The sequence below is a fragment of the Monodon monoceros genome, unplaced genomic scaffold, assembly GCF_005190385.1.
Source record: "Monodon monoceros isolate NGI ecotype Baffin Bay Population unplaced genomic scaffold, NGI_Narwhal_1 Super_Scaffold_8, whole genome shotgun sequence".
NCBI lineage: Eukaryota > Metazoa > Chordata > Mammalia > Artiodactyla > Monodontidae > Monodon > Monodon monoceros.
In genome coordinates this window covers 11,591,864-11,617,103 of record NW_021703785.1, presented here as the reverse complement: position 1 = coordinate 11,617,103, position 25,240 = coordinate 11,591,864, and the positions used below count along the sequence as shown (strand labels likewise).

The 25,240-nt window shown below is 42.6% G+C and overlaps 2 protein-coding genes across 21 annotated transcripts in view; one reads left to right on the top strand and one right to left on the bottom strand.

The window, feature by feature from the left end:
* DOCK9 (dedicator of cytokinesis 9) overlaps window positions 1-25,240 on the bottom strand; it is a 351,807-nt gene that overhangs the window by 54,836 nt on the left and 271,731 nt on the right. For all 20 annotated transcript variants that reach the window (XR_003791732.1, XR_003791733.1, XR_003791734.1 and 17 more), the window contains 9 exons: window positions 17,782-17,928; window positions 17,494-17,577; window positions 16,664-16,775; window positions 13,123-13,301; window positions 12,768-12,881; window positions 10,445-10,565; window positions 5,629-5,762; window positions 3,475-3,589; window positions 26-92 (listed from right to left, as the gene is read on the bottom strand). Coding sequence is in view for 16 of the 20 variants with exons in the window: in XM_029210207.1 (XP_029066040.1) it covers window positions 26-92; window positions 3,475-3,589; window positions 5,629-5,762; window positions 10,445-10,565; window positions 12,768-12,881; window positions 13,123-13,301; window positions 16,664-16,775; window positions 17,494-17,577; window positions 17,782-17,928 (1,073 nt within the window). In the remaining 4 variants the exon portion in view is untranslated. The remainder of the gene's footprint in view (window positions 1-25; window positions 93-3,474; window positions 3,590-5,628; window positions 5,763-10,444; window positions 10,566-12,767; window positions 12,882-13,122; window positions 13,302-16,663; window positions 16,776-17,493; window positions 17,578-17,781; window positions 17,929-25,240) is intronic.
* On the top strand, window positions 20,424-22,207 carry LOC114888201 (keratin-associated protein 3-1-like). The gene is given in 1 exon segment (XM_029210211.1): window positions 20,424-22,207. A coding segment is annotated over 1 exon segment (306 nt). The 5' UTR covers window positions 20,424-20,869; the 3' UTR covers window positions 21,176-22,207.

Sequence of the window (25,240 nt, the reverse complement as noted above, 5' to 3'; positions counted from 1 at the left end):
AATGAGCAAAGACGAAACTACTCACTCCAATATTGTAAAAAAATCCATAAGTTCAGATGTTGAGGCCTTGTTCCAATATGTAAACAAAGCATCTGGAAAGTAAACATTTATTTGATTAGAATTATAATGCCTATTTCGTACATTATAAGATGGGAAGAGACCTCAGAGTGTAGGCCTCCAAACTTTCCTCGGCCCCCTTTTATAGTTGATCAAAGGATAAACCACAGTGACTAATCTATTATAATGGGTAACATGCACAACAGGCTTAGTCAGTATGAAGAAGCTACATCTGAACTTTAATTTCAGCATGCATCATCTAGCCCTGCATGGTACCTATTTAACTTATACATAATGTGCTCTTAAATGGACTAGAAAATTACCCACTACAGAATCCCTCCCCAGTAGAGAATCTGTTGAAAATTCTTACATGTACGTAAGTAACCCCTTCCCAACACACACACACACACACACACACACACACACTCTCTCTCTGCAGTGGAAGCATGTATCCTACAGGCACTGTTTTGCCCTTTGAGTTTTAATTCAGCAATTAAGCCTGGATCTATCTCAGTCTTTTCCAAGCTGCATAACAGTCCTCTCCATGGATGTACTACAACTGAGTTAACCAGTTCCCCTACTGACAGACATTTACTTGTTCTTCCCCCCCAATTCTTTGCTATTATAAATCATGCTTCGGTAAAAATCCTTTTTACATGCGTCCTTGCACACTTGTCCAACTACATCTAAAGGAGAAATTCTTAGAAGTGAACTAGCCATGTTAATAGTGTGTACATTTAAAATTTGACATATATTGTCAAATAGCCTTCCAAATAACAATGTATGAGAGTTCCTATTTCCTAGCATGATGGTACAATGTACCAGTGGTTAAGAACCACACCTGCTCTTTATCAAGAACAACTGGGCACATCTTTAGTTAAGGCAAATCCTACAAATTCACTTACAGGAAGCATTCTCTGTGTATGACTCTTAACCATTCGACATTGCACAAAGAGTGTTAGCTAAACATTTTTGCCTTCTCACATTTTACATTGAAGTTGAGAAATGCGTTAAAAGATTTCTCTCAGGGAAAAAGCCACTGAGTCTTTGGGGCCTGAGATGAGCAAGAGGCTGGCTGCAGAGATGCTGGAGGCTCATGAAGATGCATGGCAACGGACTTTTATCCTACACTTGTCAAGAACAGTGACAGGCGGGAGAAGCCGTGGGATACATACCAAGTACCTGCTATGCACCAGGCACTGTGTTAGGTCTCATGATTTCACATATATCCTGTCATCGAATCCTCACCATGATCTGGGGCAGAGTTTCCATTTACAAATGAACTAATGAAGGCTCAGAGAAGCTAAGTAACTCTCCCAACTGCCAGCTGACAGAAGGCCGGTGGCATGGCGATTTAAATCAAGTGCACCTGATTTTGAAAGCCATGCCTGGCCTCTTAGACCAGAGGGTGGGTCGGGGAGCTTCCATCTCTTGGGGGTTTCAAGTTTAGAATCCAGAGAGACGGACTCTGGTTACTTGAGGCTGGTGTGTTGGGAACCCAGGGAGTTCCCTGGATGCTGGGCCCCTCGGGGTCAACTTGCAGACACCTGAGGCCAGCAGACAGAACCAGCTGGCCAGCCGGGTGGTACCATCGTGGCCTGTCCTTGCTCTGTGCTCTGGCTATTGGCTGAGGAGGGGGAAAGACAGAGCTAAGCTCTATTACGGAGAAAGGAGGCACAAGAAGGCACAGAGGGCGAGGGGCCCTGTGTGTAGAAGGTGCGCATTAAATGTGGGATAAAGGAAAGAGTAGCGACAGAGCTAGTCACACAACTGATTTTGGTTATCTGTCTGGTAAACTATTCTAAAGGCAATTTCTCCCCCACCCCATACTATACACAAAAACCAATGCTTGGTAGATACTAAGATTTAAATGTGAAAATTTAAATAATACAGCTTTTAAAGAAAATACAGGAGAATATCTTCAGAGCCTGGGGGGTAGGTAAAGATTTCTTAAATGAGACACACAAAAAATTCTAATTATAAAGGGGAAAAAAAGTGTAACAACAGTAGTTGTAAAAAAAAGGATATTCTAAAACTGTTTTGAAGAAGTTGTGGCATTTTTAAAATATGTGCCTGGCCTTCCAAAAGGCTGACTTTAAAGGGTAACTTTCACTTGGATGCAAAATTTCTTGTATATTTGTTTTTTAAAAAGTTATTTTCTAGTTACACATCACATTTAATATTTGAAATGTAAAATATTTTAAAGAAAACTTTCAATAAAGGAAAAACAGGACTATAATGCTGGCTGAAACTCACTACCATGATGAAAATTGAGAACGTTTGACTTAATGGGAAGAATTTCAACTTTCTAACTGAAAAATCAGAGTAAGAGCCTGGGGCTTTTGTATTTGGTCATCATTCACAAAAAAAAAATCTTGTCTGTTTGTGTTTTTCAAAATAGCTATTTTAAAGTAACAAGTTGACAGAAGAGTAAAATCTTCCAGTTCCAAAGCATTTTAAGGATCATATGCTGCTCCTAACTTCTGAGCTACAGGTCAGGCTCTTAGTGCTGCCGAAATGGAAGCTCGATACAAAAGAAACACTATTTGCAGCAGAAGTACCTTCCCCTGGATGCTCAATGCCCACACCCCCTGCCACCAGACAAGTGGGCTTCAGGTCTCCAAAAATGGCATTTTACTTTCAAAAGAGTTTGTCTTCTCTCAATGACCTTAATGAAGCTCACAGTACCCTTCCTAATTTGTTACAGGAAAATGAAGAAGATTTTTGACCAAGGTAAGAACTGTGACATTACACTATGGCACAGTTTCATGTGATTGCTTATATCACACAATCAGAGTTGGAACTGTCCTGCCATGGATGTTTACAAGCTTTAAATGGTACTGATAAAGCATTAATGGTTGTGGTCATTTCTATTTAAAAATGTCGTTGTCAAACCCTTAATGAGAAGCTTAATCTACCAGAATACCACTATTTCCATTAGAAAACTAAACACACCCCACCTCTAGTTAAAGCCAGGAATGTCACACACACTGTAAATGGAAGAGATGCTTAGGTCACCAACACTACATTCTCTAATTCAAGAGACTGACTAATAAAATTATACAAGTTGCCAGTAAGTTTGCTTGGACAAATGAAATTAAAAAGAAAAAAATCAAAAGCTACTTCATTTATCTGCTTCTGTCTCCCTTAGTGAAGATGTATGTCTGAGCTTAATATAAATTTTTAAAATACGCCATTCACATTTTAGCACTCTTTCTGAAATACAATAATTAATGAAAATAAATTTCCAAATTAAGACTTTTATTTCTAGTACATTCAGTAAATTAATATGTATTTCAAACAAGAGAGAAAATCCCTTTAAATCCTTAAACACTTTGAACCAGCTACAATTTTTAAAAAATAAACCAAATACTGAAACAAGGAAAGTAAAATAGGTATCTTCATTTTTTTACCTACCATCAGACATGCTTTTTAAGATGTAGAGGAAACACATCAGCAGGCTCTTAATCTCAGACTGGTCAAGTTTGTCACAGCGAACGACAGAATTTCCCAAAGTGCCACTTTGCTGGTGCTAAAGAAGGAAACAGAGGTGATTTTTCTCCTTCGTTACAGGTAAAACAAAATTAGGTTCACTTTTCTCCCTTGGAAGAGAAAGAGTCTTAGAATTGAGTCAAATCATACAAATTGGAAGGTATAAATGATTTGTCAACGAACTACAAGCACACTGTCACCAAATACACACAAGTGTTAATCCATGGAAGCTCTGTCTTGTCTCCTTGGCACACTCTCCCGGGACAAGCCAGAAGGCACGGACCTTTCAAACTGAAAAACCAGTCGTAGTTGTCGGCTTAGTGCCGAAATGCCAAGCAAAACTTCATGCAAAAAACTGTGCGTGCTAAGATCAAAAAGAAATGATGATTCAGAAGACAGTACCAAACCAAACATATCCTCAGGAAAACGTCAGTGGCTGAAAACAGCAAATTAAGTCCGAGGGGCTGCTATGGACCAGCCACTAAAGCCTGGAGCTGAGTCACCGTTATTCCGTTACATCCTAGGGCAGCCCTGGGGGAAAACCACAGGCAGGTGCCCGATAGGGACAAACAGGGACACCTCAGTGCAGCAGGACCAAAGCCCCTAAACTGATGAGATCACGCCATCATCAGCTTAGCTCAACACTGCAAACTTCAGAAAGCTCAGGGCGCAGGGTGAGGGCAGCTTTGCCACTAGACAGCAGGTTCACACCATGTTCAAAGCATTCACTTAAAGAAAAAAGAACAAGAATCTCATCTCATTTAAAAAACACAAGAAATTTAAAAATCTTGAAAGTTATATTTCCAATTGAAATCTGGAAAAATTTTTTGCCAAATACCAAAGCAGAAAGATCAGTGAAAAAATATCTTTCATTCAAGGTACTGGTGGGCAATGGAAAAGATATATACTAATCGGGTTTAACTAATAACATAACACGAGTATTTTTATTATAGGAAGAGACACACTGCAATTAGCGGCAAAGCCGTGGTGCCGGCGTACCTCCCGCCCACCCACTTCATCAGCGCCGCTGGGAGAGCCCAGGCCTCCCTGCAGCGGGAGCAGGGGCGCCGCCTGTGGGGCCTCTTCCGGCAGAGGCAGCAGCGTTAGCAGCGAGAAGTCCATGGTGACCCGGTGTCTCCTGGCTGACTGGCCGCTCTCCTCCTCTCCAGCTCCGCGTATGACACAAGCCGAGTGCCTTCTGAGCAGCTTCTCCCTCTACGCACGAAGGCATGTCAGGGTCAAGGGGAAAGTTCGACAGGTCATGACACCTGCGCGGAGACGCTCGGACGGCTACAGAACCGCAGCTGAGGGTCATCACGGCGAGGTCGACCACACAACCGCGGTAAGGTTACGAAGCTGACCCCGAGGAAGGGCGGCTTCCACGTTTCTGAGAACTAGGAATACATCCCTAAGAGAATCACGTGTTTATTGGTACATAAACCTATAACTTAACCTATACATAACTTGTCTGTAACTTGAAATAACTTAGGAAAACAGTGGCCGAGGTGAGACTAATCTATCATGGTTCCAGGTTTAAATCCAAGCTTTATCCATTTGCACAAAATTCCAAACTTAGGTATTTCAAGAAAAAAATAGTTAAATATGAGGAGGATGTGTTGTGTTGGGGGCACAGTATGAATAGAGTGATTTCAAATAAAGCCTTGTCCCTGCATCATCTGTACAACTGATTAATCTTTTCTGGAGCCAGCTTCGGATCCAACGCCCATTCGCATGGACAACTGTGTTATAATTGGTGTTCCCTGGCACACAGACCGTGGGGATTCTAAGCAAGTGGCATTTTGATTTCCCTACCTGTTCAAACTGCCAGAACCACTGGCTCAAAGTGCTCCACTGTAAACACTGCCCTGATGAAATCCTACAACAGGAACCAGGGGGTTTCAGGGAATGGGCTCCATCCCTAGACCATACTCTGAGATCATCTACCCCAGGTTAACTGAGTTGTTTAAGGAAAAAAAGAAAAAAGGTCATACTTACTGAACACTAGAACATGAAGCATGTTTACTTTGGGCTGAATCCATTAGTTATAAGAAACACTTAAGTTACATTAAAAGAAATTACCTTATCCAGGGAATTGCTCTTCTCACTATTCCTTTCTGGAAGGCTGTTCCCGGAATCTGTGCTTATGAGGGATCCTCTTGAATCAGCATTTCTCACACTACTGATGTTTGGAGTTGAGTTTGTATACGGAGAAGCTAAACAGAAATCAAGCCAAGACCAAAGATTTGGTGAGACAGAACAAAATAAAAATAAGTACTGAACTTTAATAAGGGAAACTGCTTTTATGGCACTTATTTTTCCTGTGAGAAAGCTGGCTCAAGAGTTTCATTCAATTAACTCTCCTTTAAAGAATCAGGCCATTTAGATTGAGATACAAATAACCGTTAATCTGAAACGTTCAGACATAACTATCAATTCACTTATGAGAAACCACCTTGGATTGCTCAGACTAAAGGAGAACATGCTGGTTCAGACTGGGGTAGAATAAAGACTTCAAAAAATTAAAAAGATAAATCCACCTACAACTATCAAATAAAAAAAAACTAAACCATGCAATAAACGTGCAGTACTCAAACGGCGGGCTGAGATACCCCAGAAAACTCTGAGGGGTGTCATGGGACATTTTAAAGTTTCTAGGAAAACACAGTGATACTTGACATCTGCCAGAAACTGTAGTTTCAACCTCCGACTGTGCTACATTCCTTTCCGTGATGTCATATCTCTGTGAAGCGGGGTATTTGGTGGTCGCGATGATAAAAAGCAAGTACTGGGTGAAAATCAGTGTGGAACAGGAAATGAGAATGTTGGTGAGTGATCTGATTCCAAATTTGAGAAGCCGTGTAGCGCCCAACAGGCACACACAACCCATTAGTAAGAATCGTGGTTAGTAAAAATAAAAATTTTTTTCTTTATGTATGTATATAGTTTTCAAATGCCTACCAAGTTGTTAGGTTATAAGTACTTATTATTTGGCCCTAAGTACCTAATAAACAGAACCATTAGGTGTTTCTTTTGGCCTTGGGGACTCCATGAAAAATTACTTTGATTAATAAGGGTGCTGTGAATTGAGAATGTTTGGGAATCTCTGCAATAAACAGTTACAAGCAGAAAGGAAATCTAACTTGGAAATAAAATTTGTGACATCTGTTGAAAAAAATAGCATTTTAAGGGAGAAGTCAACCCCTACCTCAATACTGTGGAATTTTTAAAAGTAATAGATCGACTTCCTGCTTAGATAAGATTTAAATAAATCACATAAGTAAAAATGACTCCTAGACTTGCACATTCTGGCTTGAACCAAAAGGCATGCCTCCGGCTACAAGGCTGGGCTGGCAGTGCACACTGCGGAAGACTTTCGGCGCCACGCTGCAGCAAGCTATAAGCACAGCCTCCCACCCCCAAGCTGCCTTCACCTGAGATGCCTTTCCTTGGCACCTCAGAACAGGCAGGCCCTTTTTGGGTTTCAGCCTGCAAATTAGCTGCCATGGGCTGATACACCTCGAAGTTAATCCTCTCCCCGCCCCTAACACTCAGGTTTATCCACCACCATCTCTGAAACCAGTTCAGTGTATTAAGTATATCAAGCAAAGAAGGGCAAGGGAATCTGAAAATGTAAGTGCAAACAGGAACACGTAAACCACTGGCCAGGGGCTGCGCCTACCCAGAATAGGAACTGTGTGATTGACTGCCACAGGGTACAGGTAAAAACCCTATGAAAAAGCCAGGGGCCTTTTTCTATACTCAGAGAGAAAAGAAACATGCACTGTGACCAAATTATAACTATCGTCTTCCTAATATAACCAGACTTCATACTTAGTGTAGAACACAGAACTCAGGAGAAAAAGGCTCTCAGTAAAGTAAAATTAGACATTAAATTCTCAAAGTTTTAGGCTCAGTTCCAGAACAAGAGTTCTAATCTAAGGCAAACAGATGTAAATGTAATAAATCAAAATCAACATGCTGGGGCTTCTCTGGTGGTGCAGTGGTTGAGAGTCCACCTGCCGATGCAGGGGACACGGGTTCGTGCCCCGGTCCAGGAAGATCCCACATGCCGTGGAACAGCTAGGTCCATGAGCCATGGCCGCTGAGCCTGCGCGTCTGGAGCCTGTGCTCCGCAAGGGGAGAGGCCACAACAGTGAGAGGCCCGCGTACCGCAAAAAAAAAAAAAAAAAAAAAAAAAAAAAAATCAACATGCTTAGTAGAACTATGTTCCTGGGGGGTGTGTGTGTGTGTGTGTGTGTGTGTGTGTGTGTGTGTGTGTGTGTGTTTTTAATATCCTGGCCCAGTGCATAACTTTTAAAAGAAATTTAGTTCAACTCTCTCCCCTTTGTACAGACAGCAAAATGCAATACACTGAGTAGGTAGGTAAAGGAACCCTGAGCCTAAGAATGCAATTTTTTTTTTAATTAATTAATTTATTTTTGGCTGTGTTGGGTCTTCGCTGCTGTGCGTGGGCCCCCTCCAGCTGAGGCGAGTGGGGGCCACTCCTTGCCGCGGTGCGCAGGCCTCTCACTGCAGTGGCCTCTCCTGCTGTGGAGCATGGGCTCCAGGTGCGTGGGCCTTAGTAGCTGCAGCACACGGGCTCAGCAGTTGTGGCTCAAGGGCTCTAGAGTGCAGGCTCACTAGTTGTGGTGCACGGGCTTAGTTGCTCTGCGGCATGTGGGATCTTCCTGGACCAGGGCTCAAACCCATGTCCCCTGCATTGGCAGGCGAATTCCCAACCACTGTGCCACCAGGGAAGCCCCTAAAATGAACGTAATCTTTGAGTAGTTTTTATCCAGGCAATGAATCGGTTTCAGAAATTTTCATGCACCATGTTCCAAAGACATTAAAAAAACCGCTGAGGGTACATTCTCAGTAAGTGTGGAAACAGAATTTCCTTAAGAGACGTAAAGAGAAAGTCAGCTCTTGATAAGCACTGGGACTAAAACGAACTGGAAATTCCTTGATGAATAAAAGAAGAATTGCTAAAGCTACCAGAAAACAACTAGTAAACCCAGTTCAAAGGTGGGGGCTGCTTTCCTGGAAGGCATTTCTAAAAGGAAACAAGGATTAAAGTGTTTAAAGATGGGGGCAACATAGATAAAAGCCTGAGTATAAATTAAGTCTATTGTGGTGAATTCCCATAAAAAGTGGATCCAGATCTTGAAATTCAAGAAAGAATGAAATGGGACAAAATTAGCCTTGAGAACTTTTTGTAACTTCACCATGAACACAGAGCAATCGAAGGCCATTTATGTCATTGAAGTTGTGCTAAAGACCCCCCTCGGCTCATCTCTATGTTCTCAAGGCACCCCAAACCCTGAAAAGGTGAATGTGGAATTGGAGAATCAAGTCAGAGTCAAAACATCACCTCATTCTAGTTTCAGCATTTCCACAAAGTCTTAAATCCTACAGAATACTGGTCAGAGAGGACAGAGAGTTAAGATTTAGGCTACTAAGAGTCTATCACAAAGCATGAATAACACTGAAGAACTGTGCTTGTTATAATGACAGTCAAATAATAACACTGTTTACCTTGCCAAGCACTGCACACATTCAACTAGCTCTTCATCCCTCACCACGACTCTATTTTTGAGATGTGGACACAGGGTAAAGAGGAGAGACACCCTGCCCATGGCAATTGTAAATGGTGGAGTTTGGATCCAAAGCCACATCTGTCTGACTTTAAAAACAGTGCTGGGAACCGCTGCAGACAAAGCCCCTGAAAGGACCCCTTCCCCACTCCCGGAGAGCGGCTGGGCTTGTGGACAGAGTGGGGCAAAGGAGGCAGAGCGAGGGCCCCATGAGAAAGGCAATGGAAATACCACGTGCCAGGCTCTGCGTTTTGTATGAATTAACTCATTTCATCTTTACAACGCCAAATGAGGTAAGTATGACTACGAAAAATACACAGAAACAGAAGTAAGATTAAAGACTGGTATGAGCATTATGGGATAAATCTGAGCATTGGTATGAGGTTTCCAATTTTACAGTCTGGCCAGTTTCATCACCTACATGAAATACCACGTTAGCAACTAGAACAACACAAAAGCTAAGGACATAAACTCAGAATGAACCACAGTCCTGCAGATTAATTAGGTAAAAGGACTGCCCTTTATTCTGCCCTATGAGTTAGTTCCATTATTGGGCGGTCTAAGCAGTAGCCACAGCAGGATGCTTCATTTATTCAAGCTGTGGTGTAAAAGAGAGGAAGAAATGAAGACAGCATAAGCCTGTGAGTGTCTGTGAAGATATATATATATATTTTTTGTACCCTTATCTTTATGAAGGAGCTGGCACATGTGCTCAATCAGAGTATTAATAAATACATTTCTCAGGCATTTTCTTATGGAAAAACTACTCAATTTGAATCTTGATTTATGCCATCTGTTTTCCTCCCCATGGGGGCTGCTCTAACATTATTTCAGATAGAAAAAATATTGTAGGAAAGAAGATTTTAGAAAACTGATTTCAGGACTGCATTCTAGCCATAAACCAGTATCTCCATCAGCAATTAGTCTGTCACATCTCATCTAAATCGTTAACACTACAAATAAATCCTACCCACCACACACACGCTTGCAAAGATATTCTTTTCCTAAAAGTATAAACAATCTAGTTTGAAGATTTAAAATGAAAAATTAACACGCATTAAACAAAAAGCAAACAGGACAAATATGTGGTTTAGTGTACTACATGTGTTATTCCTGAAATCTGAGATCTTTATTTCAGTGTAGAGTTAAGGGTTTCATAGCTGAGGAGCAAAATCAGGAAAAGAATATTTGAAGTAGAAACTCAAGACTTCAAAGTTCTGATTTGAAAGCTAACAAATGATTGGATTAAAGACGCTTTCCGAATTAGACTGCAGAGAAGCAGGTCAGAGCCCGAGCATTACCAATGCCAGAGATGGCACCAAAGAGGTCCTTGTGCAGACTGGCATCCAGCGTGCTCCCAGACTTCTGCGGTGTCACTATCGGGTTCACGGCTGGCAAAGTAAGGGATTCCTCCTTCACAGTCTGTCGAGGAGGAGAGAGACAAGAAACAATTGAAGATGACTTTAAAGGATTCACCAACAGTTCTTGCAAGTGTGAGGGCGAGCATAAGAACAGGACAGAACAGCCTGGCATGTTAAACGTGCCTGAGTGGGAGGAGCACAGCGCGGGGTGGAGGTGGGGTGTGTGGGTCAGAGAAGCGGCAGGAGGAGGGAGCACGGGGCACGTCAGGTCTGGGGCGGGCGGAGAAACCTTGGCCCATGAAGTCCTGTATTTCCCCAGGAGGTCTAGCACCCTTCCCTTTCCAGAGCTCTGATGCCCAACATTTCTGTAGATTATTTCAGTATGTTTCTTCCTTCAGAAGAAGCCCCACGTGCTCTTTCTAACTGGAACGTTGCTTTTTTTCTCTCACATCAGAAATCTTCCCAAATGAGCAACAGTGACCTCACAGTAGCAGCAGTGAAAACCTCTGCAAGGTGGGTGCTTCGTGTGAATTCTCAATCAGTGGAGAAATTATGTTCATTATGAACTTATGTCATAAAAGGGATTTTACTTTCATGAAAGCCAAAGCAAAAGCTGGTGTTCATTTTTCTCAGGATTGAAGCAGTACAGATAGGTAGCATTACACCCTGAATTACTTATTCCGATTAGAAAAGCAGACAAATTTAGAGAATACACATGTGAAATACAATGTTGTCGAGGGTGAGATTAGTGTGGTGCATTCCATGTAAGGACAGTGAACATTCACGCTCTTTGGAACTACAAAAACTATTCTATAAACACGGTTCATCTCAATGCACCACTGAGATGTATAGAAAACAGGACAAAGCACCACCTGCTTTGGGACAGAAATACACACAAGGGAGCTCCCCCGGTGTATGCCATAATGACAAAGTGGCAAGATGAACAATGGAGCCGGTTCACGGGGCCAGAATAAACAGGAAAAGGGCACTGCTGAACTGCTAACACCTATCCAAATTAATGCCAGATTGTCTCCAACCAAAACACTTTGAGATCATTTCTGGCATCGTCCTTCAGTCAACTTAATTTCCAGTATATCTTTAAATGACTGCATAAAGCTAAAGTAAATTAAGGTGGTCAGTTTGGGGAGGTGGGGTCATTCACCCTGGCCCCCCGATATCTAGTCTGATTATCTTTCTAATTTTACAGACACAGAGGAACTTCAGCCCAAAGAGGTGGCTTTTCCAAGGCTGTGTAGTATGTTACATCAGAACAGGGGCTAGCACTGAGCTCTTATAGCACGGAGGTTAGAACTATGCTTTTTTTTTAAAAAACAAAATAAACTCCTTCCTCTATAACTTTTTGTTGGACACACAAAGAAGATCCTGAAATCTTACAAGAAAACAAGCCATCAGGAAAGCATGGCTTTTTATAATGATTTTTTTTTTTTTTTCTTTTTCTTTTCGGTTTGCGGGCCTCTCATTGTTGTGGCCTCTCCCGCTGCAGAGCACAGGCTCCGGACGCGCAGGCTCAGTGGCCATGGCTCATGGGCCCAGCCGCTCCGTGGCATGTGGGATCTTCCCAGTCCGGGGCACGAACCCGTGTCCCCTGCATCGGCAGGCGGACTCTCAACCACTGTGCCACCAAGGAAGCCATATAATGATTTTTAACAAGAGTTGAAGGTTTACTGATTGACCCCGTCTTAGCCAGAAATGCAACTTACCAAGACTACTGTAGATTTTTATGGTTTTAGGGGCAAAAAGAGAGGAGACGTGTATAGTTGAATAGTGTCCCTCCAATTGCATATCCACCCTGAACCTCAGAATGTGACCTTATTTGGAAAGAGGGTCTTTGCAGATGTAATTAAGATGTAAGATAGGATGATGTCATCCTGGATTAGGGTGGGCCCTAAATCCAAGCACTGGTGTCCTTATAAGGACAGGACAGGACACCAGAGACACAGACACACACCAGGGAGAACACCATGTGAAGACAGAGGCAGAGATTGGAGTGATACAGCTATAAGCTAAAAAAAGCAAGGATTTCGGGCAACCACCAGAAGCTAGGAGAAAGGTGTAGAACCAGCTCTTCACCCAGAACCTCAAGAAGGAACCAACCTAGCTGACATCTTGATTTTGGACTTTGGGCTTTCTGACTGTGAGAGAATAAATTTCTGTTGTTTTTGGCCACCCAGTTTGCGGTATTTTGTTAGGGCAGCCACAGGAAGCAAATACAGGCTGTGTCTATGTGAATGTGCTTACGTACACTGCCAGGGTTCACGGGGAAGGGAGACACATCTCTCACGTTGATCCGCTGGACATTCTCAATCAGCAGACCAAACAGAGGCAGGTAGAGAGTGGCTATCCTTGCCTGATGGCTCTGAAACAAAGGCACAAAGCGTAAGTTTATCCCGGACTCAGAATTTAATGATGGACTGAGCTAGCACTTGGCCATCACCTGTATTTGGATCCTTCCTATAAAGATTGCTGTTAGATTTTATTGCATAAACAGAGAAAGTCTTAGTGCTGTTACCACTAATTTTCTAATTGCTTATTTCTTTATATTACTCAAAATGAAGGACACTTATCAATCATATTTCCTTCCATTAGAGAACACTCACCCTGGAAGCATATCTGTCATCAAAAGAATGCTTTATCAGCAGGTTCTTAAGCACACCAATGGCAATCAGCCGGACCTCCCTGAACTCCTGGAGGGCGGTCCCCACCTCCCTCAGTAACAGTCCCACCAAGAAGTGGTTTCTGCAGAACTCATCCGTTAATGCGTAGTCAAGGTGGAGATCTGAAATGAGGATAGAAACCGCTTTAGTTAGAAAGGATGTAACACTCTGTGAATAAAATAAAAACCAAGCCCATCCTTTGCTTTCAGCCTCCCCTGTGTGTGTCATCAGGTGGCCACATCTGCCTTCCAAGGGGAAAGGGCTGATAACCTAAAATACTGCTCTGCACTCCAAAGTGAAAACAAAATTTAAATACAAATAAATGCACTGGATTTTGATTTTAAAAGGTATTACATCCTACATAATTATTAAGTTAGTGAATAGTTTTAGTACCAATTTTTAGAATACAGGACAACATGTTATATTACAAATGTAATTTTGTTATTGATATGAAATTTAAAAATAAAATTGTAGTAACTGACAACATTACTGGGGAGTAATTTGTGCATAAGAGACATGTAATTAAAGAATAAATATAGGTGGTCTATTAAAATGTTCTTCACTACATGAGTTCATTTATCGATTTCCTGGTCATTAATGCCCATACACGCCCATTAAAACCCAACGTGTTTAAAATGAACGAGTTACCATATTACCTATTATTTTGCTATCACTGAAGATCTTATTTGACTTAGAATTTTCTAAAATATACTCTTAAAACTTCTTTACCTCAAAAAGCCAATAGAAAACTGATATAAATTAGAACTAAAATGGACAAAGCACCAAATCAAACTAGTAAGTCATCAGCAAGCGAAGTGACAAGACTGAAAGCTCTTCTGGAAAAGAGATAAGAAGCAGACGTGAAACCTACTGAGGGAGGGTAAATAAAAGCAGCTAAGCATCACACGCTAAAGCTGAAATACACCTATCCAGAAAGCTGTGGCTCGGATTTAAATTCTTATACTGAATCCATTGTTAGAGGAAAGTCTATAGGCCTCTCCTTTAACTTTAACGCCACGTTAGTTGCTTCTAAACCTATTCAAAGTCTGACCCAAGTCCTATGAACTCTTTAGCAGAAGGAAGGGAAAGAGCGTTCATCTTTCCAGAATACTCATGTCCACTGTTTACGATTTTTTTTCTTTTTTTTTCTTTTTGCGGTACGCGGGCCTCTCACTGTTGTGGCCTCTCCCGCTGCGGAGCACAGGCTCCGGACGCGCAGGCTCAGCGGCCATGGCTCACGGGCCCAGCCGCTCCGCGGCATGTGGGATCTTCCCGGACCGGGGCACGAACCCGTGTCCCCTGCATTGTCAGGCAGACTCAACCACTGCGCCACCTGGGAAGCCCTGTTTACGATTTTTAGGTCCAGTTTACTGAAAAGACAGTTCACAGCTTGAATTCACATGATCCCCTTAGAAGGAAAACTATTTATGGGTTTAATTGCACACGTGTGTGTGTGTGTACGTGTGCATGTGCAGAGAGGAGAGTGGAGGAGCAGGTGAGAAGGGTAAGAGGAAGGAGGATGCTGAAAAAAAAAAGGAAACTTTATTCCTATCAGTGCAGTTATGGAAATTATCTGTAGCTGACCCACCACCTGCCTAGGGCAGCCCTTCCAGCCGCCAAATACCCCGACAGTCTACTAAGAGCTTGTGCGAGTCTGGGGTACCTGAAGGGTCTCCTCCTCACTCCTCACTTGGTTCTACAGGATAGACAACTGGGCCAGTGGGGAAGACGGACATTAGTACACGTTCACTGCCCAACCGCTGCGCAGCAAGAGCTATCCTCAGCACCCTGAGAGGTGAGAGGAAAACGGTCACGGTCTCCAAGGACAGGTGGGCTAGGAACTGAAGGTGGGGTGAAGGAGGGTCTGGGGTGCAGGGTAGGAAGCAGTTCACTCCAGGTGGGGCGCTGGGAGAGGCAAGGGGGAGACCTGGCTGGGCCCACAGGGGAGGTGCTGAGTGACTGGCCAGGAGGAAGACAGGATGCCCAGGGAGGTGCTGTGTGAGGCTGAGAAGTGCGGGGAGGGCCTGCCATGTGTGAGGAGCTGGGACCAGCAGGTGCGCCTGGCCTGTGGGGAACAGTGCGGGGTGGGACAGGCGGGTGGGCTGGGGTTGGATGGGGGATGCTGAACAACCCAGGAGCTCAACCCCTCACCTTCTTCAATTATCACCCCAAAGTTGCCTTCTCAGTCAGGCTTTGCCTGGCCACCTGATCTCAATGCCAGCCCATTTCCTATCCCCTTCCCTTGCTTTATTTCTCTCTCCTTAGCACTTATCACTCTCTCATGTTCTACATATTTCACACAGGTAAGACAGCAGGGGATTTCATCCTTGTTGTCCACAACTCTATGCCAAGGCTAGGGAGAGTTGGTGCTGAGCAAATATTTGCTGAATGCATGACCGCCGACTTCAGGCCGCAGTCCCCCTTCTTGCTCTTTAAAAGGCAAGGTATTTATGTCTCTGAATGAATTCCTTTTTGAGTTTCTCTCTGAATTTCAGAGTCAGTTGATTTAGGTGTCATTAATAGTTTGGTGGCATCCTTCCACTTTTTCTCTCCTTTAGCATAAATAATCCTGAGCACATACAAGGTGCTAGATATTACTTGACAGACCCAAGAGACGAATTTGATTCATTTGACTTACTCAGTGAAGACAAAGAAATCTCTATGACCTTAATTCTCTTCAAACTCAGAAAGGATACAGAACAGTTAATAAAGACTCAGCATGCAAACATAAAAAGCATGTGAAAAGCCATGTTGCTTGTGACATAGGTTACTGCTACTGCTATAAACAAGGACTATGAAAATGGTGGAATAATACATTTTTGAAATGAAGCAGAGCTTTTTGTTTATTTGCTTTACTTCTTAAAGAAACATCCTAGAGGACCTAGTGACCCCAGGAGCAAAAAACCAGATGACTCCTGGGAATGCTATGGCAATGTCTTAGCTACAGTGAGAACAAATTCACTGGTTTATCATCAATTTTAAAACTGATCCAAGTATATGGCAAATGCCTACATGAATAGCATACGTAAGCATTTCAGCAATCACTTGCATTCTTTTTCTTTTAAAGGAGGAAGATGCAAGAAAGCAAGCGTCACACCCCACACCTACCTACAGGAGTGTCATTTGACTCCACAGCTGGTGAAAGAAAAGCTAATTCATAAGAAAAAAGAAAAGTGAAACAAATAAAAATAAACTACAGTAAATAAAATGGATTACTATTGTTTAAGCAATGGAACTTTTCAATGAAAAAGAGTCACACTGGCATGATCTGTAGTCTGGTGAATTTGCTAAAAAGAAGTAAGTTCCTACATAGCATTTTATCAATTTTTTTTTAATGGAAATTTAACAAGAAAAAAAATCAATTCATCAATGAAAAATATCAGATAATTTGAATGTCATGTGTGAACTAATTCTCTTTTCTTATTAAAAATGAATGGCTCTCTTTCTGAAAAGACTAGGATTAATATATTTCAAGATAAATTACCTTGGTATCTTTGAATCCTGCCTTTTCCAAATGGCATTGGTAAATTCAATGGAATATAATGTTCATGATTGCACACCACACGGAGAAATTCAAATTTGTATTCAAAGAGGGTCTGCAGGAAAAATATGGTTAGTCGTAAGTTAAATGCCTCAGTGGATACTTTATACAGCCTCCTGAAAAACCTATTAGGAATCACACACTCGTCTTTAGCCTCTTCCCTGTCTTAGAGCTGCAGGCTCTGGGCTATTTTACAGATTTCAGAATGTCTGCAGGAATTTGTTTGAAAATTGGGAACACATTTCATTAAACAATGTCCTCCACTGACTTTAAGGGCATTTACGATTTATGCTCCTCTTACTTCAATAAAGGATTTCAGGCAGCTTATAATTATAGGCACAGGCTCAGTGCAATAAAAAAATGCGTAAGGCAGAGCTTTAAAATAGACACGCAAGGGAAGAGACAGATAATTCTAGCAGAGAAAGGCTACATGGTTATTTCTGTTACCTTGTTAAATAAACTATGATTTGCAACACATATACTTTTAGTTTTGCAGCTGAGAAGTCATTTAAGGTATTTATGAGAAAAATCAACAGGTATTTATGTTGCATGTGGAATTACTGTGTCCCTAATATCTCACACATTAATGCAAGTACTAGTTAGTACTAGTTAGTATCTCCAAGAGAGGAGAATGAATAGTGCCTCTGGGACTGAAAGAAAATTCTGATGTGAACCAAGAGAAACAGGTGGGTATCCAGATGTCACTCAGAGAGACAAAAAGAACAGTGTGTAACACACACACACACACACACACACACGTGCACACAGGCTACCTTAGGATCTCCAGGAGCAAAGCAGCTGATGTAGTTGTTGATCTGCTTAAAGACAAAGCCCCTATCCATGAAGGTGAAACATCTCTGTGGAGGAAACAACCCACAAAGGTTAAGTATTTAGGCTTTTTTTGAAAGTTGGCTTCTAATCTGCATTTATTGTGAGTAAGTTTATCCTTTGGCATAAAAACCTGCCATCAACGTTCACTAAGCATCTATATGTACAAGTCACTCTGCTAGAAAAAGCACATTAGGCACTTGGCAGACACCCTCTCCCCCGGAGACCCCCACCTTGATGAACACAGCCAGGCTATGATTCGCATTCTTAGATGCCTCCGGGTTATCTCGAAACTTCTGAGTGATGTGTGGCATCAGCATATTCACAACAGTTTCCACTGCATGATGATAGGATGCAGGAAATCTCTGGTTTCGCAATAACTAAAAAGGATTTAGAGCAAACATTTATTATTTTTTAAGTTGCAACCTTCGAGGGGAAAAAAAAACCACCTCATCCCTGAGTTCATTTCAAAAACCCAGGGCTCTCATCTTATTTATCTGAAATTAGATAAGATAAATTATTCTTTCTTCTCTCAAAGTACTGTATGAGTATTCTAATACTTCAAATAAATGCTGTGGATCAGGTCTGAGATGTTAGACTTCAGTATGATAAAGACCACCGTGGAGGTATTTATAAAAATGTGGAGATGCACCTTTACTTCCAGAGATTCTGATCAGACCAGCATTTTTACTGCATTTTACTTTGATTCTCATGCCTGTATCTTTCAGAGATTTCTTTAGAAAACACTGTCTTAGGTTTAAGCCTCAAGTACTCAAACTGAACACACACAGAATGGTGACTGTATGTCACTAGTTGAAACTGCTTAGAAGTCCTCTTTAAATTGACTTTACATAATAATTTTTCCCCATCAGGAACGCTTACCTAAGAAATTACACACAGATCACTTAGCAATTAGCTACCACTTACCATATATCTTCTACACACCAGGCACTGCACTAGATATTTTTATGTACTTTTTCATTAAATTCTTAAACACCCTCATATTATAGAGGGTCAGAGAGGTTAGGTAAATGTGTCTTCAGTCACACAGCTAACAATAACAAAGATTCAAAGCCAGATCTACAATGAGTTTAAAGCCTATGCTCTTTCTGCTCTGTGATGCCGCGCTGCCCCCTCTGGCCCCAGTGCATGGAACCATTTACTGAAGGCCTGGAATGTGAAGGGGGCTGAACTGGATGCTCCTCGACACTCACCCGTGCATGCACGTGATTCTAAGAGCACGTAATTCTAACAGCCACAACAGGGGGGTGTTTTCATCCCCACATTACAGATGAGACGAAACTGAAGCTTGGAAGGATTCAATAAAAAATACTAACTGACCTTTAATATCTTTCCTTTCCTTCTCCCTTTTAGTGGCAGAACTCCTGGGTTTTACAGGGCACATGGCTGCCCAGCTAGAGACTGCATTTCCCAGCATAAGTTGTGGCAAGATAATGGCCACGTGACTAGTTCTGGCCAATGGGCTGTAAGAGGCTTGCCTTTCCCATAAAAGGAGCTGCTTGCCTACCAAGTCCTCCTCTTTACCACTGCCTGGAATGTGGAGTGGTGGTGAGCCAGCTTCTCAACTATGCAGACGAGGGTGACACCTGGGCTGGATAGTTGAATAGGAGCTTGAGTCCCTGAATGATCTTGGGGGACAAGATCCCCACTGTCTGAGCTGCCTACTGGCTCATAATTTTCCAAAAGATAGAAATGAACCTTCTGTCTTAGTTTAGCCACTATTATTTTAGCCTCTTTTGGAGCAGCCAAACCAGTATCCTAATATCAAACAAATAGTATTTTGTAAAGCTAGAACTGGAGCCTAGGTATTTATGCTATGAGAGCATGCATTATTTTATGCATTAAATACCAGAACCTACTATGAAATTTTGAAATGCCAGCTTTATAATAATCTCAGTTCTCAAACCAAAACCAAGACAATCTTAGTAAATGTACATAAACTCAAGAATCCAGTGAGGGAAGGATCAAGTCATAAGAATTGGAAGTTTACCTACTTTCAAAAACAGAAGAGTAAAATTCTAAATTCTAAAAGGATTTTGTTCCATATGTGCAAACCAGTAACTCTATATCCTGAGGTGTCAGCCTCAACAGATGATCAGCTTCCAGGAACCCAGGTAAGGCCAACTCTAACCACCAGGCATGACCGCCAGCTACCTAAGCTGGCCATTCCTAAAAAAGAGGTCTCCCAAGAAAAGCCTACAGAACGGGGCTGAGTCAACAGCTGCTTAAACCATGAAAAGTGGATGGGGAACTCTATAGTGGAAGCATGGGGTGGACCGAATGGAACCTATCAGTCAATATTATTATAACTAAAAGTGGGACAACCAGACTCCTATGCATTCTGACGTGATACAGTAGCGCCAGCTAAGGTGTATCCTTGCCACAAAGAAAACCAAACCTGAATGGAATTAAGCCTCTAGATATCACTACACAAGGGTACAGGATACAGAGGGTACAGAGAATCATGTTACGTATCACTGCAAGGTTACAACTGGCCAAATCTAGAATATGGGGAATTCTGCAGGACAAATGGTCTACTTTCCTCAACAAATACACTGCATTAAAGAAAGAAACAAATGGAGAGGAAACAGTGTGAGGATCCAAGAAACTTCAGAGACACATCAACCCAATGCAGTGTGTGGACTATGTTTAGATCCTGATTCAGACCAACTGTAAAATGACATTTTTAAGACACCTGGGGGAAACGGAATACAGATGGGGTGTTGGATGATAACAGAGAAGTATTTCTAACTTTACTGAGTGTCATATGGTGCAATGGTTATTCTTTTTTAAGGCTTTATCCATTGGATATTATACACTAAAGTTTTATAGATGAAATGATAAAATATTGGGGAACTGCTTTAAAAATACTCTAGGAAAAAAGAAGTATGAGGGTGGATACCTAAAGCAAGAATGGCAGAGTGCTGATAACTGTTGAAGCTGGGTGGGTGAGAGGCACATGAGATTCATTAAACTATTCCCTTTCTTTTTCTTTTTAAACATTTCTATAATAAAATTTTTTTAATGGTGAGATAAAGCTCTCCCTGCAGTGACAAACAGCTATTGTCAAGAGTCCTCATTTGGCAACAAAGCAATGAGGTAAGACACACATCGAAGGGTAATAAAGACTGAGGTAATGAGATGACTTTATGGAGATTATTATAAACTGAGATGGAAGAACATGATCTAGGCTAATGAGCTGATATCTAGGGGAGTGAGTGTTGTAAGCGCTGGCTCAGGAGAGGACAGACACTAAGACAGCAGGAGACTTCTCAGCCAAACGAAACCTACCTCCTGACCATGTCCTGCAGCCGGATCTCCCCTTGGTAATGCTGCAGCGTCCACAGTGGCCCGGCCACCACCACCTATGCCTCCAACAAGGGCTGCCGGTGCTCGGTCTGCCGGCCCAACACCTGCCCACACCTGATCCGCCTCCTCCAGCCCACCTGCTGCGCCCCATGCCCCCCACCCTGCTGTCAGCCCGACACCTTCATGCCCTCCTGCTGGCTGCTCAGCTCCTGCCACCAGACCGCTGGCCTGAGTGGGATCTCCCTGATGACCCACACTCAGCCTTCAAGCGAAGGGCCCTGTGGGCCCTGCTGCTGACAGCCACGTCTCCACAGACGCCAGCGAGGGGCTATACCATGTCCTACATCACCTGGGTGCCGCATCCACTGCCACCCAAGTCGCTGCCCACTGCGCAAGGACATCCAAAAGCCTTCACGCGTTCAGTGCTTTGCTGCTTGTTGTGTTCTACTCTCCTGGGTGTAGAGGCCTCTCTTCTACAGGCCACTGCACTGCTCAGTGTTACAATAAATAAGACTACTAGTTAATAAACTTCATTTTCCTGGCTTAGCAAACGACAGTAACAACAGAAAAGTAATGGGATAGACAAGAAATTTGCCAATGACATTTCCAGCAGTCTCAAGTTACTCCCTCTCACTGGAATCCCTACATCACTTCTCTCTTTTGTCCTGCAAGTTCTTTCCTTCTCCTGTGTCCTCATTTTCATCTGCAAAACTCGGTCTTCTCTCTAACCTTTCTGTGTTTATTTCTCTCTGCACCCTGCTGGTGCCATATCCTTACAGGGAAAAGGCGTTCCCTCCTCTTTGTGCTGGCTCCACGTGGACGTGGGGGTGACCCATTCAGATCAGGAGGACAAGCAGCTCTCCAGGTAGACAAAGGAGGGAAATGGAAGGAGTCTGGGCCTCTGTAACTTTGTGGAACGGAACCCCCATACTACCCTGGACTTTGAGGTGAGAAGAAATAAACTTTTTCTCTTGTTGGTCAATATTACTTTAGATCTCTGTCATAGCAGCTGAACCCATAGCCCTAAACCATAAGATCTCCCAAGAAAACTGATCACCTCCACCTTCCCTGGTAAACCATGCCCCGATTCTCTCTTTGGAAAGCTCCATTCCACTGTACGCTCACACTTAATATCCAGGTGGCCTTTTATCCCCCATTCAATCTGACTTTACTATGTTGTAAGTCAGATTTATTGAGGTTTAATTTACATATACTAAAATTCACCCTTTTAAGGTACACAGTTGGGTTCATCTGGACAAATGAATACAGCTGTGTAACCACCACCACAGCCAAGATACAGTCCATTTCTATCACCCAAAAAACTTCCTCTTGGGCTTCCCTGGTGGCGCAGTGGTTGAGAGTCCACCTGCCGATGCAGGGGACACGGGTTCGTGCCCCAGTCCGGGAAGATCCCACGTGCCGTGGAGCAGCTGGGCCCGTGAGCCATGGCCGCTGAGCCTGCGTGTCCGGAGCCTGTGCTCCGCAACGGGAGAGCCACAACAGTGAGAGGCCCGCATACCGCAAAAAAAAAAAAAAAAAAAAAATTCCTCTTGTCCCTTTGAATCCCCTCCCCCACGCTGGCCCCTGGAAACCACTGCTCTGTTTTCTGTCTCTGTAGTTTTCCTTTTTCTAGAATGTCATATAAATGAACACATACAGTGTATAGTGTATCATGTATATGTGACCACAGTGACCTCCTTCACATAACATAATGCTTTCGAGATCCATCCATGTTCCTGGATGGAAATCAAATCAATACTTTGTTCCTTTTTATTACTAAGTAGTATTTCATTGTATGGAGTTACCACAACCTGTCTATCATTCACCAGTTAATGGACATTTCCAGTTTTTGGCTCCTATGAATAAAGCTGCTATGCACATTTGCATACAGGTCTTTGTGTGGATATCTGTTTTCATTTCTCTTTGGTAAATACTTTAGAAGTACAATTGCTGGGTCAAATTATTGGTTCTGTCTTAATATCCTCTCTTATTCATTCATAATGGTTTGTGTCCTCATCCTCAAGCCTACCTCTTCCCTCCCAATGCTAGACTTTCATCAGCATCACCAGAAAACGTCATTTTATATTAGTGCAGTTAGAGAGCTAAAAAAATAAATAAATAAAAGACATATAAACAATGACAGGTGCATTAATCTGTTCCACAGACTATTTAAACTCCAGGAGGAAGGGAGACTCATTGGTACAAAAGTTTCCCAATCGCTCTGCTAACATTTACACTCTCTTTCATCTTGTCACTACCCTGCCTTTCTATGGTCTCTACCAAATCGTCTGCTGCTTGGCCACAAAGCTCCCCAAAATAATCCTTCTAGGCCCAGGTAAAGTTCCAGCTCCAGCTCCACATGAATCTACCACGTTGGAGCGTGTACACCTTCCTGCACTCTCCTCTGGCTGCATGTTCTCCTTCTCCAAGGACTCTGTGAGCTTCAAGGCTGAGGACGCACCCTCCACTCCACCTGCATTTCTCCTCAATGCTCTGCACAGAACAAACACTATTTGAAACAATGACTCATGGATGGAAGTATGGCTATTACTGTTCTGCCATCATGTACGTATAGAGTTCACAAATATGGTTTAGAGGAAGTCCAGGCAGTACACTTAGAACATGAACCATATACCACCCTTTTGTTCACTCTTCAGATGAAAGCTCTTTCCTTGCTCAATTAAGACAGAAAATGGTTGAAAGCTAAACAACTGACACTTAAAGGTAGATATCCATCCTGTCCACTGCCAGGTTTCCAGCTTCCCCGAGGAACACCTGTGGAATGCTAACAATTTGCGTGATTCAGTATGGGAGGGAAGGAAACTCAAAATGAGTCTGCTGAAATTACAGTTGTTAAAAATAGACGACAGAAAAAACACACCTAAAATATGCTGACCTTAGAGGCAGAGTGGGGGAACTCCTCAGTAAGCCCCAATGAGGCCTGTTTTGTATCTTTCTCAAAAACTGCTTATTACAAATTCTAAGGACCTCACCTATAAAACACTCAAATTTGGCACAGTCATATGTTATCAATCCAAACTTTGCAGGTCCATCTGCGGTAGTAAAGAAATTGATTACTTTAGATGCTAGTTCAGAGAGAGGCTCCGATTCACAGCTCTCCTCCGCAAGTGTAGTTTGCTTGGCCGCGGACGGGAAGGTGGACATATATACATGGTTGCCTCCATCTTCGGTACAACAGCGTGCAGATTTATCCCTCCTCATATATGGGCATCAGATGGAACAACCCTGCCAGCACCGGGACTGGAAAATGAAGGCCTCAGTTCAAGACACACTATGCCCCCAAATGCTGATCCACGGCAGATATCCTTGGGCAGGGCTTTCAGCAACACTGAAAGCAACATCTGGCTCTTACATGAATCCATGGCCCAGATGCCCCTACAAGACAGTTGTGTGCCTGTTCATGGCACTTTAAGACAGACTCACCAATGAGGAAGAAAGTCAAGGTCGGGATTATAAACACATTGGATTATACTGACAATCTTCAGCCTAAAAACAGAAAAACTCTGAGGGGATTTGATCATGATTCTGGAAATCACAAGTGGTACAGAAACGGTGAATATGAACTTGTTCCCTAAATCCAGAACACAGGGATCAGGGACTAGGACATGCAATTCTTAAGATGTAAATATAAGACAAACATTAAAATAAATAATTCAAACATAAAAACTCATTACTCCTAAGATATGAGGCAAAGTTAATGCACGCTTCAAAAACTGTGAGAGAAGTTTCTAGATCAAGGTGTGGTTTTAGGGGAAGGGCGGCATGATTTAGGGGAAGGATGCTATCTTGGGTGACATGGAAGCAGAAGCCACAGGAGAGACCCTCTAAAAGTGAATAATGTCAAACTCCCCAAAGTGGGGAGCTGGTGTTTTGAATCTCTTTTTATAGTAAATTATGCTGCGATTAAGCTTTCTCCTTTTGGATGCCTGTGTTTCTTTGCAAACTGGATAATTTTAAAATAAACTATCTCTAAAAACTGTCTGAATGCTGTTTTGAGACCAAGATATAATTAACTTACAGAAAAGGTTCTGCATGGCAGCATCTGAGTGCTTTGTGTAAAGTTCCAAGTACAAACTATTTTCTCGTCACGTTGGAGAATGGGGTTATAGGCTGGGAATGGCAGAACACTTGAGATAGGCTGATCCTGCCTCTAGCATGATTCTTGGCTCTGCTCAATTGTGTGACCCTGGGCAGGTCACTTCATGGGTACAGACTTCCGTCTCTACCTCTGTGAAATAAGGAAGGAGGTGGACAAGAAGTTAGCTTTCTGGTCCCTACTGACCCTAAAGTTCTAAGGTTTAATTTGTCATCTTGAGAAAAGAACACACACAATTAAATTCC